This window comes from Tribolium castaneum, chromosome 2, assembly GCF_031307605.1.
Source record: "Tribolium castaneum strain GA2 chromosome 2, icTriCast1.1, whole genome shotgun sequence".
NCBI lineage: Eukaryota > Metazoa > Arthropoda > Insecta > Coleoptera > Tenebrionidae > Tribolium > Tribolium castaneum.
The window spans coordinates 24810649-24828049 of record NC_087395.1 but is presented as its reverse complement, the minus strand read 5'-3'; the positions used below and the strand labels follow the sequence as shown (position 1 = coordinate 24828049).

The 17401-nt window shown below is 38.1% G+C and overlaps 2 protein-coding genes and 2 non-coding genes across 19 annotated transcripts in view; 1 reads left to right on the top strand and 3 right to left on the bottom strand.

The window, feature by feature from the left end:
• LOC664106 (uncharacterized protein) overlaps window positions 1-17401 on the top strand; it is a 54093-nt gene that overhangs the window by 20544 nt on the left and 16148 nt on the right. For 2 of the 10 annotated variants that reach the window (XM_015983729.2, XM_015983735.2), the window contains exon 1: window positions 13812-14072. The exons of 2 other annotated variants lie outside the window; for them this stretch is intronic. The gene's annotated coding sequence lies outside the window, so the exon portion shown is untranslated. Of the gene's footprint in view, window positions 1-13811; window positions 14073-17401 lie in introns of those variants that run through there. 6 more of the 10 variants (XM_015983736.2, XM_015983734.2, XM_015983728.2 and 3 more) reach the window with 5 other exon arrangements.
• Window positions 173-17314, bottom strand: LOC664114 (uncharacterized protein). Of its 7 annotated transcripts, XM_064355030.1 has the most exons (7): window positions 17044-17314; window positions 16195-16323; window positions 8209-8341; window positions 6323-6445; window positions 4174-4409; window positions 2241-2460; window positions 173-1704 (listed from the first exon to the last, which is right to left on the bottom strand). In XM_064355030.1, the coding sequence occupies exons 4-7, from the start codon at window positions 6417-6419 to the stop codon at window positions 1193-1195; spliced, it is 1065 nt and encodes a 354-aa protein (XP_064211100.1). In that variant the 5' UTR covers window positions 6420-6445; window positions 8209-8341; window positions 16195-16323; window positions 17044-17314; the 3' UTR covers window positions 173-1192. The 7 variants fall into 7 exon arrangements, with proteins under 7 accessions (XP_064211100.1, XP_064211099.1, XP_064211101.1 ...); XM_064355029.1 differs by having other exon boundaries at window positions 16195-17314; XM_064355031.1 differs by lacking the exon at window positions 16195-16323.
• On the bottom strand, window positions 17072-17164 carry Mir3863 (microRNA mir-3863). Its single transcript, NR_038712.1, has one exon. It is a non-coding gene; the product is annotated as a microRNA mir-3863 (primary transcript).
• Mir3862 (microRNA mir-3862) lies at window positions 17181-17270 on the bottom strand. The gene has a single exon (NR_038708.1). It is a non-coding gene; the product is annotated as a microRNA mir-3862 (primary transcript).

Genomic DNA, 17401 nt, shown 5'->3' with positions numbered 1-17401 from the left:
TTCGGTAATTGTAGGAAATTGTTTCCGATTTTAAACCTACCTTGTGTGACTTTGCGCTTTGATTTCGTCCAGGTCAACACAATTGGTTTAATTGATTTTTTATGCATTCAACTGAAGTGACTTTTTGAGTTGAAATTTTAATGGGTGTTGTTTTGCCAATAAAACGCATGACTCCTTGATCAGCACTTTATTTAAGACAGTCGTAACTAATTTATAACAATGTAGTTCAAATACATTAATATAATGTTTATTAGTTGATACACAGTTAGAATAAGTCGGTACGCGCTAAACTTGGTCTAAAATCTTATAAAATCGCGACATTTAAAATACGGTACGCCCCCCTGTGGTACGCCTCTGCTTTACTATCGAAATCGAACACTATCCTATCTAAAAATACAATCTACACTTAGGTCCCAGAATAGGTAGAGCTTTATGAAATTTTGATTATACGATCAATATTTCATCTAGTGCTTTGTTAAAACAGCCGCCTTGACATGTACAGGGTGAGCCTGTCACAAGAATTTTTTATTAAGTTATTTTTTCCCTATGTATATTTTTTTTCATAACCAATGTTTTTTAAGTGACAACTTTTATGACCATACAGTAAAAGTTTTACTTTTTTGACCTGACCTGACCTGACCTGACACTAAAACGAATAAGAAGCGGTCGTTTACTATTAAAGTAAAAAACAATATTAAGAATGTACAATAACTGAGGATTTTGACCTGGAAAGGAATTTCTGAGATGTAGTAAAAATATACTTTTGGCGGACTAACCCTGTATATGTGGCGGGCGCTTCAGACAAAGCGATTTGGTCCTATGTAAGCGATATATCAAAATAGAATACAGTTCTAATAAGTACATCCATGTTAAATATTGTGTGTTATTGTTGTACGAATCGGATGGAATTGTGCCAAGAATTATTTGCTTTATTTAGCCATTCCGAAGCTTCCGCTTAATGAAAGGATAATGTAAGAGGAGAGATAAATATGATATAATTTTTTAGATATGCCGGCAAGTTTTGGCATAGATCGAATAGTTTGTAGAAAGGCATGCCTTTGTAATAAACGTTTGAAATATTTTGAGCAAATCGTGTGAGTGCGTCCAATTCCGGCAATCTCACTAGCCTTGGCTTCCGAGTCAAAAAATAAATCTCTGAAGCACCAACAATTAGAAAAATACGATTTTCGGATCACACGTCGGAGCTTTTGAGTCCTTCGAGCAAGGGTGCCGTGATCCTGGTTTCGTCCAAACAGATGAAAACCGGCGAAGATCGGTCCTCTTCGACGATGCTCGAGCGCCGGTCGAAGCTGACCGAACTGACGTCGAGACTGTTCGCCATGCGTTCGGGTCGCGTTCGTTCCTTCGGCGGTTGCTCGAAACTGCGCGAGAGTTTCGGTAGTTTCGGCGGTAAGTCCACTTTGGCGGGCTCCACGTGGGCTTCGAAGCTGACGATGGGCTGCTGGTGGTAGCTGCACGATGGTCGCTCGATGTTTATCGACATTTTGCGCTCGACGATGGGGTGCTCGAAACTGATGAAGTTGCGGTGGGGGCGCGAGGGACGCTCCACGAAGCACGACGAACGCCGGTAGCGGGCTGCGGGCGGCGGCGGGCGGTCGAGGATGGCGATGGACGGCCGGTGGCGGGGACGCTCGATGGTGATCGAGGGCCGCCGGTCGCGGTTGAGGATGGGAATCACCGAACCTACACATTTTCAATGATATAATGATTTGATTTTATCGTTTAATGCACTGTCCAATTTTCTTAAGCCGAAATGGGGTGATTAAAACCACTTTCTTTTGCTTTTTTCAAGTGTTATTGTTAGCATGGCAAAGCTATTTTCTCGCAAATGTTGTTGGAATAAAAGAATGATTTTTTTTGGCAACGATTCGAAACTTTAATTGTTCTTTCTTCTTCAGACCTCAAATTCTATTCATTGAATTATTATTATTGGCACTTATTTTTTTTATTTTAAAATATAACGATTGTTCAACGATAAAAATGTGTTTTTTTTTGTGTCCCGTCCGTCATTAATTTATATTTTTTTATAATCTCGGTGTAGTTAGTTACTTTGTAGTCCTGTTTTAAAAAGATTCGCATTCGTGGTCGTTATTTTCAAATTTTCGCTTCATAGTCGGGATTTTCTCAAGCATCCCAGATAAAGTAACAAAGGAGGGAAAAAGTGAAATTTTGTTGGACAGCGCGTTGGGTGCAATAAAAGTAATGGGTGCGATATGTACCTTTCCTACCTGTGAGTGATGTGGGACTGTGTTCGTTCACGACCATATGTTGGATATCGATGGCAGATTTGACGCGTCGAGGGGGCGGATTCAGGATGGCCATCGTCGAGCTCCCAACAAACACCGAGTTTTGTCTCGGCCTCCGTATAATGGGCGATGGAAGGGCTGACAAAGGGTCAGTCATGGCGTTGACGTTGTATTTCGAAAAGGACATCCTTTGCTGCAAGTGATGTTTACAATTTCGAACATAATTAAATCTGCAGTGTGACAAAAAAACGAACGAAACTTGTTCTAATTTATGCAAACTTCCTTTTCCTCAAACGTGGCCCTGAATGTCTCTATTCCTAAACTAATTAGGGGACTAGCTACGTTTTCCGTTTTATTAATTATTATTATAATTACTATATTGTATGGTGATGCGTTCTTGTGACATTGAAAACTATAATGAGATTAAATAGTTCCAAAAATTTCCTATGTTCACTTCCTGATCGCTTATACAAAAATTCCTGTGAGATTGATTGTTTCATTCGGCTTAATTGCAGCCTTGAATTGTGAACTTTAATTTAGGTACGGAATTAGGAAAAAATTTGTTTGCAAGTTTGGATTAATATAGTTTTTTGCTGCCTGTTTTAATTAATCACATTTTTATTCAAACCCGCATATTTGTAACTGGTTCTGGTGCGAGTTGACAAAATTTTGTGAAAAGCGTCAGCAGTGACGTATTTATCGTCTTTATGACGAAACTTTCAAGGATTTGTAATTAAGTTTGAGATAATCGTGTGAATTGAAGGGTCAAAGAAATCATTATGCCGAGGGCTCTACGTCAAACGAGTCTAAAACTACGAACTGAATTTTTAAATTGCTGTTCCAACAAGACGGTTTTTTCGAGTTGTACAAATAATTTTATGGCCCATTAACTGGGAAAGCATTGACGTTTATGCAGGTTTTCCATTCAAGACAAACACAAGTGAAAAAATATCGAAGGACAGGCTTTAAAAATAGAATGGAAATTTACAAAAAAATCATCCATTAGGGGTTGGCCACAAAAACCGTTATTGCACTCGTTTTAATTTATTCCTCCTCGCAAGGGATAATCGCTAATTACGCTCTATAGCCCATTAATTATTGGCTTTATTTGTACCTTCCGCTCCCCAACACGACTTTTCTCCGCTATATCATTCATCTTTTTATCACCTCGCCGGAAAATAGGTTTCTACTCGAGCAAATCGACTTTGTCGCCTTTATTATTGAATATAGGAGGGCCTTGCAAGGTGACGGCTTTAAAACAAAAATCCCTTTCAACGTAAAAACAACAAAGAAACCCGCCCTCGTCGTTTTTTGCATCGTCTCTCATTTTCCCTTATTGCAGTTGCATTTTTTAAAAGCGTCAAGTTTTCGCTCGATCATCACAATGTGACGGAGGGAATAAAACGGGCGAGATTAGCGATAAAAACGCCGATCCTGGCTTTGGAGTTTTACGGTTCAATTTCGTTACGAAAAAATCCCTTTCCAATAAAAACAAAATTGGGGATGATCTAATCGCATCTGTATGGTAATTCGGCTTGCTGCGGCAATTATGCCGAATTAAAAACGGATGCGATGTTTCACATTCTGGCGCTTGATTTTTCCTATTTAAACGAACAAAAAAATCGTAAGATGTGCCAGCGTGTAGAAACCTACTCTACATTTCTAGCGTGCGTTTTTAATTAAACCGAATCGGTGGTGTCCGTTTGATTAAAACGAGTGGCTTGTAAAAAATGTGGTGGTTGTTTGTGTGTAAATTTCGGCTTGTTTCATTGAACTTTTCGCAAGTGGCAGGCGTGTAATTGCCCTGTCAATAACCAAAACGCTCCACCGATTCCGATTTATATTATGAAAAAATAAATAAATGAAAGGTGCTCTAATCTTCAATCTACGCATGACTAGAACGTACAGTGGTCGGTTTCTGCGCCCTGGGCAGAGTGTTGCTCACTTGGGGTGCTGGGGGGCTAAGGGGGGCTAAGGGGCACGACGGCCGATGGGGCTGCTGGTGGAACTTGGGCTGGTAGGGCTCCAACATGCGGATTTTGCCCCAACGGTTGAAGAACAGGGCGATGGCCGCCACCCAGATCATGAGGACGAGGACCACGAGCAGCACCTCTTCGACACGGACGATCACCACCGGTCCGTCTAGAAAAAGCAACATTTTGGACCCCGAAAAAAGGGAAAATTTTCGACCCAAAGAATTTGCATAGCTGTGGATCAAAAGTGTGCTGGAACACTCGAGAAAAACAAAAATAACGTCGTTATCTATTTAATTTAAGCATTTTTGGACTCCTCTTGGTGAAAACTTATGAAAAAACTAGTTAAATTCGGCGCTTTTGGCTTAATTTTGACAAAATTCTGAGTGTACTAAACGTACTAAAACGCTCCTAAGAGGTAAAAGTTACTTTTTCGACATAATTTTGTGATTTAAAACGAACACCATTTTCGACCTTCTTTGACGACTTTTCTTTTTTTTGACAAAAAATGAAAAATACTTATTATTTGCATTTGTGATCAAAAGTGTGCTGAAACACTTAAAAAAGGTTAAAATAATGTCGCTTTTAGTTGAATTTTGTGAATTTTTTTACGTTTTTGGTCAAAATGTGTTGGCAAAATTCTGCAAGTATTTGCAAGTCAATGCAAAACAAGCTAAAATGCACGTAAACATCGTAAGAAATTTTATTTTAACTAGATTTTTGTGATTTTTTGCGACGTTATAGAGAAATTTAGAAGTTTTTCAAATATAAATCTACTTACTTTATTTTCTGGCAGGAAAACCTATAAATTAAAACGCTCGACGAAGTCAAAAAAGTGGCATTGTTGAAATAATTTACTGATTTTTTGGCTCATCTATTATTTAACAAAATTATGACACTAATGGTGCAAAACATGTTTAAAACTAGCAAAAAAAGCTTTTTTCTGATTTGTTGGTCCAGCAAAAGCTCGAACAAGCTTTTGAATACTCAAAAAAGCATAACCGCTGGTGAAAAATCCAACTGCTTTTGTTTTAGAAACAGTGATCGATTGAGTGAAAAACAGAAAAAGTGTACAATTAAAATAATTTGTTCGGAAAAAATATCGAAGTATTGAATTATTTCGTAAGCCGCCATTGCATTCGCGATGAAATATTGAAACGGCGAGGGTCGAATTATGGCCTAAATAATTGATCATGGTGTCTTTTAACGTAATGGAAGAGCGAAGGTGGCACTAGATGGTGAAGGATAAACGACTTCGTTTACCGGTACATTACGTTAAAAGCTCAAATGAAAACAACTTTTGCGTTTGCAAGAGACGGATTTAAACTTTTAGAACCCGAGGCAAAAAAATATCAGTGTTTGTGACAATGACGGACCGGTAATTAATCAAATACAGGTAGAACATCGTAATAAATCAATAAAGTGAACCGCGACCGGAAACACAATATGTTGTGGCTCTTTGTGACTCCTTAATGGCTTTCGATATCGATTAGAGAAACTTGTAATTTTATTCCGACTCCGATACTCCCATTTATGGAAATTATAGTGCACCAAAGTTTGTCTTAACGACAAAATAAGGTGCGACAATCGATCCGACCGTAAATGTGTAACACTCGAGTTCATTTCTAATCTAAATTAGCCCAATCGCATCTTGCAACTACAATTAAATCCTCGCTTAATTGCTCCCAATCTCCCGCTCAAAGTGAAGGATTAATCGCATACGTTAAGCACAGTCGGGTGAATGAGCGGGGACAATGTCGTTTTTAGAGTCTTTGAAATCACGTCAGAATTTAACTAATTCCTGCACTCCATCGTAAATAACTCGCGGAAATGTCGCAGATAAAACCCCTCATAAACGTGTTTACAAAGTTTAAAGCTTGCTGCAATTATCGAGCTTATTACCCACACATTGTGACACATAGACAATAATTAAAAAAGTTTGAGAATCAAAGCGAAGTTGAGATGAAGATCCGAGATAGAATTGTTCGGCATTTTATGTGAAGCCCTCGGGAGACAAAGGCTGTAATTCGGGACGTTTGACTCGACTGCAAGCTGGGAATTTTAAAAATGCTGGAGTATTACCTGCCATGGGGTAGGCAGGCGTGTTGTTGACCAGCAATGCGGTGGAGTCCCCGGACTTGGTTCCGGGCGAAGCCTCCTCGCGGACCTCCACCTCCATCGTGCCGCCGTGGCCCACGTCCCACTCTATACAAAACACAACAATGAAACGGGGTATCTAATATACATAGAGCCCTAATGAGGAGCCTCTCTCTGGATATCATCGAGAAATGACAACGTCACGTTTCTCGAGATCGTGCTTCATTAGGACAAAGGACCGGCTCTAGAGACACAAAAACTACAAACTAAGCAGTTATTTGCGGCCGTGAAATATGACGGTGCGAGATCGAGGCATGGCGGGAAAAAATATAGGGATATATCGACGGTTTCGCAGGGTTGAAAGTGATGAAGGGTCTATGCAAATTTTGCCAACGTGCAGATGGTGAAGAGTTCGGAAACAAGATAGTGCGATAGCGTCAATCAGCGGGCCGAAAATTAAAATAACAATGGTCTAAAAATCAAGGGTTTATTTTCCTTCTATCGAACAAGGATGAGACTTAACATTTTTCCATCACCTCACAGCTTTTGTTCGAATGCATTTGACCAGAAATTCGAAAAATTTTGTTCACTGTCTTTCTGTTTAGGAAGATATTCTAACGCTATAAACTTACAAATATAAATATAAATAAAAAATAAAAATAAGTATAAATTTTAATAGATTTTGATTTTTTAATAGAATTAGGAATTAAGTCTAAAAATTGCTGTGAATTTAGGAACCTTCTTAGTATCTTACTGAATTAGAAGTAGTTTGCTAAAACAAAGCAGAAAACTGAATAATACATTATACTTTGCTGATGTAGAAGCTTTTGTGAGTCTGATTCGCACTAGCTAGAGCAGAAATATTTCAGCAAGTTATAAAATTAAGTTCAAAATGTTTTTTTGAAGCTTATTTTACACGATATTGGAACGTTTTTGTATAAGAAAATATGATGAATTCGAAAGATTTTGCCAAATTAACGTAAAAAAATGCTAAATTAAGTCTAAAAACCGTTAATTGCAATGCAATGCAATTCAGAAAATATTCGCCACTTTTGACAGATTTTTCGAAAGATTATGCAAAAACAATGGGAAAACTGGTAAAGCAGGTCTGAAGTGTATTATGTGCTGTGAATTTGAAAGCGTTTTCAGAGAAAAAGTCACTAAATTAGAAGAATATTACAAAAATAAGTCCATTACGTGTGATCGGTTTAATAGTTTAAAATTAGAGCATTTTCGACGATATATTCACTGATTAAAGAAACTAAGGGCCGGTTACAGAACGTTTTAATCGCAATTAATTTTTTTATTGGAGACAATATTTGACTTAATTCAAATTAGTTTATTTCTGAATTAAATCTTAATTTCGCTTTCTGTAAATCAACCCTAAGGACCGGTTTATTGAAGCGTCATTAGTTTAATCTGCAATTAAATGCGTGATTAACTGATCACGTGACCAAATTGAAGCAATTTGGTTCGTCCATCCGCGTTGTTAACTTTTAACAACGAATTAAACATGATGTGGTGGATTTTTGAGTATAAAACGTGAAAACTAGTGTTATGTTCTCAAGAGTATACCAATTTGTGAACGAAAAAGAAAGAAATTTAGTGGTAGGAGTGATAAACACTGGGTAAAAGGAAAAGAAAAGGGCGGTAAAGAGCTTATAACCACACCGGTTGTAGAAATGCGGTATATTTCGGTTTTGACACAATTATTTTGCATCGATTCCGCGCAGTGCTCGTAAAAGTCCCGTTCCTGGAATGACACACGATATTGATATGCAAATTTCGGTGGTTTTGCGGATTGTGCATCCTCGTCTCGCGTAAATCATTTTCCAGAAAAAGTGTATTATACAGTAATGTGCGTGATTTACATGATCGGTATACCGGCGTGCACATGGCCGTCTGGTGTGGCCTGGTCCAGGGACGGACTTTGGGCCGGCCTCTGGCGACCTAACTTGCGGCGGCGGGTGGACTCACTCTTCTGTGGAACCCCCAGGGTGCGACCTGGAATAATAACACACTTATTTATTATTGCTGCAGTAAACAAATCTTAACTGACGAGCAAACTGTAGCAGCATTTTTCCGTCAACAGTCTCAAAGGGTCTCCAACGTAAATTGTGATTTTGACATCGATAAGTTTTTACGGGCGAGTCTCTTGAGGAAATTCCGGGAAGTGTGCAAAAATGCCACCTTTATGACACCGACTGGAAAAATGTGTCTCAATGGGGACATTTGTCACGCGTTTAACACGCGATAAAAGTTTTTATATTTTAAAATTAAGATCGTATTTACATAAAATTTCGACGTTGCTTTTTAGCACCTATAATGCAATTTGCGAAAGCTTCATAATTAACGTCTGTTAGCTGAACTCGGGTAATTAATATATCAAAGAACAAGCGTTTCCTGATAACCTCAAGCTTGATTTATCGTTCTGGCCGAAAAAGCTTATCTCAAATCGGCGTACATTAAATCAACTTTGTTGCCCGGAAAGCTATAAAATTTTCTCGTACTTGGATTAATAATTACGGTAATGAACTCGACATTCTTTGAACTTTGACTACACGTCCAATTAGTTCAGTTAAAAATCGAGCTTATTTAATGAAACATCGGCCCTCGTTTGGCTGATTTATAGTTTGCCAATTTCTTAGCCGTGTTGATTAATTAACCAAGTCATTTTTTCGCCGAAAATGCTTGAAACTTTACCCTAATGAAGCTTTCTCGTCGAACTCATTTTAATTTCCTCCGTCTTGATTATCGCAAACTATTCGAAGATTCCCTCGCGCAATTACATATTTACGACGTTCATTTCCCTGCCACCCTTGGGCGAGAAACTAGAAATGTGGCAGAGCTTTTGTCCGGCTTTTTTCCGCCCCAGTAGTAAATCTCCGGTTTTATCTCGGATCAGTCTTGGTGAATTTATCTCGTATTTTTCGTACTCATGATTCGACGCCTAACGAAGCGGTTTGAGACATTTGCCTTCATCAAAACGTCGGCAAACAATTAATCAATCCAATGGAAAAGGCTTGTACTCGCGACCGAGTGCCGGGATTAAGCGAAACTTTAAACTAATTGCGGGAGCAGTGTTTAAACAATTGATTAAAACATCGGAGAATTTTTTGCCCCGCAAGCTGAGACGATTTTATCTCGTCCGAATCAGCAATGAGTTATTGATTTTGCCAGTACTAAAAACCGAATGATTATTGTTTCAGCGCTTTTGGACCGCGTCCAGTCATTTTCCACTAAAATTGATTTTTACCGAAACATCAAAAATATTGATCACCGTAAATAATTCACAAAGACCGGAATAGACGCGTGTAAAATATTTACACAATTGTTCGAATTTAAACGTAAACACGCCTTGATCTTCCTCCAAACTGACCGCTTTAATTTGGCCGCAACAATTCGAAAAACAACGGTTTAATTAATTTCGGGCGCTGCAAAAGTAATCATTCATATCGCATGTACGAAAGTGATTAGTGCGGCAAGTAAATGAAATAAAATTATGCCCACAACACACCGGACATATTTCTCGTTTTTGTGAAACACGAAGCATGTTCTGGCGCGTTATTGCTTTCTAAATAAATCATAGATTTCGCGGTCCGTCTTATAAATAACTCTTTAGGTGCACTGGAATCGATAAACTGCAATAGCATGACTGGAAACTGCGTGTCATTAACCTGGAGAAAATAGTTTGTTGAACTGTCATTACTTTTCATCGATTTGATGATTCGTGGCGAGCTTTCAAATAATGCGCGACTTGTCGCCATTCAGATTCAAATTTCCACCACTTTGTCCCAATATCACACTTTAAATAAACTAGGTCAGCAGAATGTAAATGCGGCAGCAAATTTTCCGAAATAATCGATTTTTCGATTCCTTAAACTTGTTGATTTAGTACAGATCGATCGGTGTGTTATTTTATCTATTTCCAGACGAACACGTCGATGAATAATTGACATTGTACTTTGTAAAGTTTATTATACAATCAAAAGGGAAAAAATCCACCGTTTCAGTCTGAAATTCCAGCAATTTGTTTAATGAAAATTTAGTCATTTGTGTAATGCTTCCATTATATTTTCTGGTGGGATCGAAGCGACGTGAAAAGCCCATCGCGGTGTCATTCTGATGAAAAATCGCACTTTTCGCACTTATTTCGGGATTAGAGAGACACTGACACGGCGTTGATAATCATAAATTATTCCCTCTGATTAATTCCATCGATTTTCAGTCAGGAAATTTACCTACACACTAGACAGATAATATTTACGTGCGCTAGCACGACCAGATCATTATCATAATTGATTTACAAAGCTCCAAGCTCCGCTTTTTCGCGCAACTTACCGTTGATTTTTCCGGTAAGATTACGAAAGTCCGGGTTTGCTCATTGCGCGCGTACACGTGACCGGCGTCCCGATGCGTCGTGCTGAGCGTCGCGACGTTTTACACACTGCCGTCCAACTCGCTACCAACTTTCTCTTGTATGGAGGCTTGCTCGCGCACGCTCCAACTTGAGGTTTCATTGAAAAAAAAGGCGAAATCAAGATGTTTACAAATAATCCGGGCTTCCGGTAATTGGGAGCTTGTTACCGGAATTTTTAAAAAGCAACGGGGATGGGTAATCCGAAGTGGAAATTGTTTTTGTGGTTTACAAATGGTCCTTTTTCCGATTTGTCTCTGCCAAAGCTGGATTTTTTCGTTGTAGTTGAATGTGGGTTAGCCGCTGAAAGCTAACTTTTATCATATCACGTTACGTAAAAGCCCGCCATCCGCCATAATTTCCACGTCATAAAGAAGCCACGACAATACCATTGTCACAAACCGAAATTTTTACAAGCGATAAACTCCAACAAGATTCCTTGCGGTCACTTGTCATAAATCCGGCGAGGAAGCGGATGTTAATTGCGCACATGAGGATTTATCGTGGGATAAAAGCCCGTCATCAATTCTCATTTTTGTTTATTACTCGGGAAATAAGTAAGATGGAGGAGTTTCGATGTCCTTGCAAAGGAATATATTGATTTCGTTTATAAATTAGTTAAGCCAAGTATGTAAGGAATCAATAATGTACCAGTCGTTTGATAAAAATGATGTGGAATTTTTATGGCGGGTTTTACGCGCACGGATATTAAAACTGGGATTAATTCGATACAAATTCGGTTTAATGGCTGCATAAGCGGAAGCGTGAATTCACTAATTATTATGGATTCGGAGGGTTCTCGGCATAAACAATAGATGTCAAGTGGAATGTTAGAATTGTACAATAAATTCACTCAGACCCGCGCTTGGTACACGAAATGTGTTTCTGATTGCGCCTCTGAATGGGACAATAACGAATTCGGGACGTATCGCTTACCGTCAGCAATTTACGACTTTTATGATTCATTTGCACAAAAAACGAACTTGTGCGAACATCTCACTAGTTCCAAACTTGTCAAAAACCGCATCTTTGTCTTATGTAAATCCACCCTTCAAGCCTCCACCCCTTGCCTAATGGCAGGCCTTTGAACGTCTTCTATCGTAAATCAATCAGACGTCTCCGTCGACAGTAAACAGAAAAGATTCTGGTAAAATTCACGTCAAATCAATCCGAGTTGTTTTATTCACGTTCTATTAAAACGTCGTATTATTTAATCGCCAAAGATTGATGCGTTCAGAAGTTTACTAAAAGAACAAATTGGCGGGTTTATGGCGGGGGCCCGAATTGTCTTGTAGAGAGCGTGTGCTGAATTAATTCCACGTTAAGGAGAATTGAATTGAGAAAGTTGCGATAAGGACTCTTCGCCTTTACTACCTGGAATAACGAGCCAATGATTTCTCGACGATACTTTGTAAATCCGGGCCTATTGTGTATTGTGTTGAATTTCTTTTTGTGTGTGAAGTTGTTGTGGGCTCATAATTTAGGGATTCTTTCTCTTTGTATAATGGAAGTTTCGTGTTTAATTTTTTGGGGCGCTTTTATTGTTTTCTTTAATTGAGTTTTGTAATCTTGGAGAGACATTGTACAGAATGATTGGAGAGACAAGCCAAAGGCCAATTTCATCAACGGAGTGGATTAACAAAGCGAATCTCTCTTATTAAACGTAATTAGGTTATCTGCACTTGAATTATCGATTTATTTGTATTTTTCTGTTAATCAATCGACGTTAAAAATTCACAGAATGTCTATTCCTATTCAAGAATATCCCGAGTATGTAAATAAAACAACCACGATATTAATAAAAAATTACAGCATTATTTAACCCGAAAATGTGAAAAAACTCAGCCTATTACATAAAATATTTGAATTTAATAACCATAGATTTGTTGCATTAAATACTTTGCATTTTTCTCAATGCATGTGATTTTTGCAAAATGTCTCTTCCTTATATTTCAGTAATTTTTGGAGCTAGCAGCATTTTTTACGGGTTTTTTGTTCAGTTATTTTTCGCAGCAACTTAGTATAAATTAATTTTAATGACAAGGAATTGTAGACAAATTTGAAAAAAATATAAAGAATTTAATAGCAAGTGCTGAATTTGAGGCAATAATTTTCGACAAAATCATAAGTTGCAGTTTTTTCCTTTCGTTATATAATTTTTTATGTGAGAAAACGTTTTTTTTAAGGTAATTTTCTTAATTTTAACTCAAATTCTTATAGCAAAGTCGTATTAAATTCTGAAAATCTGACCGAAGAGATCATGTTTGTTTACAATTTCTGTTAGTAAAATTTAAGGCTGTGCCTTAAATTTAAATTACTTGCCGACTAAAAAACCTTATATATTTTAAAAACTATAGACATTCAAAGTTAATTTAACCATTTCCCTTTAAAACACTGTGCTTTGAAGTAAAAATAAACCAACATAAATTTACTAACCCGGCGCATCCACCATTTTTGACAATAAATAATGTAAGGAAATATCGGATTACAAGTATAAATGAAATAAATTGAAACGTTGGAAGATAGTTTTTGAGTTTCTTAAGCGACTCTGTTTAGAGTTTTTCCCCGAAACTGGCGATAAATTCGCTGAAATCACGTCAAATGACCGTTTTCCGGCCCCCGCGTTTGCAGTAAATAATAGAACCCTTTGTGTCATGCCTAGTAAAATTACACGTTATTAAACCAATTTAGCAGTCACATAACGGCTCATTATTATTACATTGCGACCGCCCACCGTCCGAGAATACCCCAAGATACCCCTTTTTATCATGTCACTAAGAAAAACCTTGACAAGGATTCAAAAATTCCGTTCTATTTCGGGCCAAAACCTGGACTTTCAGTCGGAATTGGCTCGACGCGGCCTGAAACCGTGAGAGGGCGCCACGGCGCGAATTTCGCCAAATTCCGTCGAACCCTGACCTGGCTTTTGCAAATTTTCCCCGAATTGAATTGTTTGAATTAAATTAAGAAAAAAATGATTTGAAGAAATTGGCGATCGATGGTTGAGTTTGTATTATTAATGTAAAAGCCGCACGAAAGTGTTTCGTCAGTCGGTGATGTTCCGAAGAGTGGTGCACAGTTGAGCGTCGGGAGCGTCGCGATGCATCCCCGTATCGGCGTCGACGCCGTCGCTTCACGTACCTGAAAAAGCCCTCAGTTACGTCGCGACGCTCGTCATGAGGAGGTCACATGACTCGGCCACACGTCGATATAAATCAAATAATGATGGATGTGTTTTTGTGAGCGGCGGCTGAAAAATTTTCAAGCGTTTCACGTCCGGAAAAAGACGGTTTTGTGGTGGGTTTGGTGACAGTGGGGGTAAGAAAGAACGTAAAGTCATGTATGCGCATTTTGGTGTTTGGAGAGCGCATTGATTCGATTTGTGTTTTTCTAAATAATTACAACCGATGGTTTATTTATTGATTTCTTTCAGCGGAATCGAGAGAATCGATATTTTAATTTTGTTTAATCGGCGGGGCGCAGTTAAATTTTCGTTGGAAAATAATTGATTTTTCTCACTAGGATTGTGGAAGTATTATAAATAAAAGTGCCCCCACTTTATCGATTTAAAAAATTCCTATTATAGAAACTTCTTATTAAACTTTCATAAACATTAACACGAAACACCTGGAGTTGTAATTACAACGTGATCAGTTAATTCAGGAGAAATAAGAAATTAATTAATTTTCATGTTGCGATATTTACTTAATTAACCATAATTCTCCTTTATTAGCACTTTATTTACCAATACGAGAGCGATAAGCGGATTTTTCCCTCCAACTTGCGAAGAATAGACATTGTGAAGTTTGCTTGTTTTTCCGGTGGAAGTTTCCAACAGATGACAACTCCAACCGGACACAATGAATAAAACAAAAACTGAAAACTTAAATTATCTTTTTGATGAAAATTTAATTGTCTTTCAGGAGTTTGATTGATTTTTTTGTTTGTCCGTATTTACACCCACATGAAGTGCATAGATGAGGCTAATTTTATTGTACCTCGTTATAAGTTAACACCGGCGTAAAAATAATTTCTGTTTGCGCTAGCTAATTAGTTTTTACGTCAACGCTACAATTCATTGTTCGACAAAAAAATAGAATCGCTGATTTATCCCCCGCCTTAATTAAATAAATTCAGGCAAGGAAAGAATTGGGATTGTTTCCTTCCTGCGGTAATCACTTGTGACTTTTAGACGGCTGGAATTGTCACATTGCGTGTGCTTTACAAGGGTGGAAAAATCGCCGTTTATTTTTCCCCCTAATTAATTTATTTCGGGTTTTGTTTATTCTTTTATTGTTCTCTAAATCGGCTAAAGTCGAGACAACTGAATTTATTTAGTGTACGGGAATGGTAATTAGGTTCCGTTCTTGGAATTAGTTGCTTTAAAAGTGCGTGTTAATTTCACGGATTAAAATTTAAGCGTGCACGCGAGTTGTAACATTTTTTTTTCAAACACAAAGATTAAAAATTCAAACCCGTACAAACAACACGTCATTGATTTGTTTTATTTTTGGAGCACATGATGAAAAATTACTTCGCTGGAAAGACACAATCGGCCCGGATTCGGAAAATGCTTTCCATCATTTCCGGCTTCATAAGCGTCTCTTCAACTCCAGCTAGGTCAGCTGTTTCAGGTTTCAGTACAAAGTGCTCGGAAACACGCAACCCTGCAATGTCTTGCCTCTTTATGGGCGTGATTTGTACTCATTGTCATTGCTTTAAATTCCTGAAAAATTTCAGCAGTTCATTTGCCGGCTGCGATCGATTACAAAAAACACTCAAGCGAGAATGTGAAGCAGCAGGTACTGAAAGCTTTTCTCGATGTGAACTCGTTGTTTTTCGGTTAATTAAGCGCAAAAGCCAACAAACATCGGCTTAAATTTAGTTCGACCTGCCATAAAGTAAACGCTCCCAACTTGATTATCTGCTACTTGATGGCCCAAAACGTCGTTCTATTTGTGTGGACGCGGTAATTTTAGACCACTTACAGGCCGTATTTCTCTACAGCTCAATTTTGCGAAAAATAAATCAACTTAAGTTGGCCGTGTCCACAGAGACTGCGGATTTTCACATTTTCACATCTCATGTTTGTTTCAGCTTTTGTTTTTCTTTGTTGGAAAATATTACTCTTGAGAACGCCGGCTGTGTTATGAACCTCGAGGCGTTTTTAATTAAACGCTTTGAATCGACTTCATTTCGCTACAAATTTATTATTATTATTAAAACAGACCGGGAAAATCGATAGCTATTCAAGAGTATTTTTGAATCAAATGCAATGTAAATTTCGAGCTAAAACACAAATATTCCGTTATCGCCAGTTTATCACGTTGTAAACACCAGGCTTATTAATATTTTAGACAAAACCGTTGGATAAATGTTGCGATAAATAATTGGTGAAGCTTCGTGGTTACTGAACTAACAAATACTACGATAAACTTACCCACATCTCGACGTAATTAATTTGTTAAGTGTTGGCAATCGATCGCAAGAAGACGGAAAGTAAGAGAGCTGAAACTGTCGTAAAAGCATCAGCAGACTTACTGACCGTCCTCTCGTAATTTGAATCGTTCTGTAAAAAAAAAGAAAAATTTCATTAGAGTCTCTCTTGACTTTGAGCCGATTTGACATTACGTGGGAATGGATTTTCGTAAGGAATGCATTTCAATTTCTCTCCTGCCACGCAATCGTCTATCTTGATAATTCAATATTGTAGAGCTGGTTTAGGGGTTGTAAACCTCGAGCGTGAACGGTGGTTGAACAAAATTGTGCCAATCTGTTTTGTTTGCGGACGGAAACGTTTAAATTATGAGGGCGGTTCGAATTTTCGAGTATTTTTCAATTTTAATTCATTGCGGAATGCTTTAATGAAACGACGGCGGAATGACGATTGTTTAGAGTTGGAGCGATATTGGATTACAGAAAGCGAGAAATTTATGATTACATTAGAAGCCGTAAGATTATCGGCGATTTGTGAGCATTACAGTGCTGGGAATTATTGCGACAAGAAAATGATCGACCGCTGCAAAATGGGGCAATTTCTAAATAATAAATCAGCTCTACAAGCTTTCCTGAAATTTTGATTAAGTCCATTAAAACACTCAGTTCTGTTTGTTTTGTTTACGCATTTAATTATAAGCAAAGTTTTATCGAAGTAAAAAGTAATTTTCGCAAATTTCCTATTCCCAGAGCAATAAAGTCTTTATTTATAATCCCGTGGCAGTTAATCTTTCGATAGTTTAGAACATCGTAACACCGCCAAAATTTATCACCGTTTTAGCGCAAAACTCACCAATTTTCTCCAAATTGTTGGCTTGGTGATTGTGGATGCAGAGAATGGATCAAGCAACGACGCTGATCAATCAATTCAAAGACCAAGCGGCGCTACTTGATCAATTCTTCACACCCTGGCAAAAACTAGCACTGCTGGTTGTGGTTGGCCAAAGTCATGCAAAAGAGCGCCTGAACAATTAGAAAAATGTTCAGGCGGACTTTTGCCCAATTTCGAGCAACCTTGCACTAATTAGACTGGACGTCTGTCTGTCGGATGCCAGGACTAGTTGCATTTCCCTCCACTTGCCTTTTTTGGATTGGTCATTAAAGGAAAACAAGATAAGAGTGCGTCCATGATTGGTCAAGCAGTGCTGAGT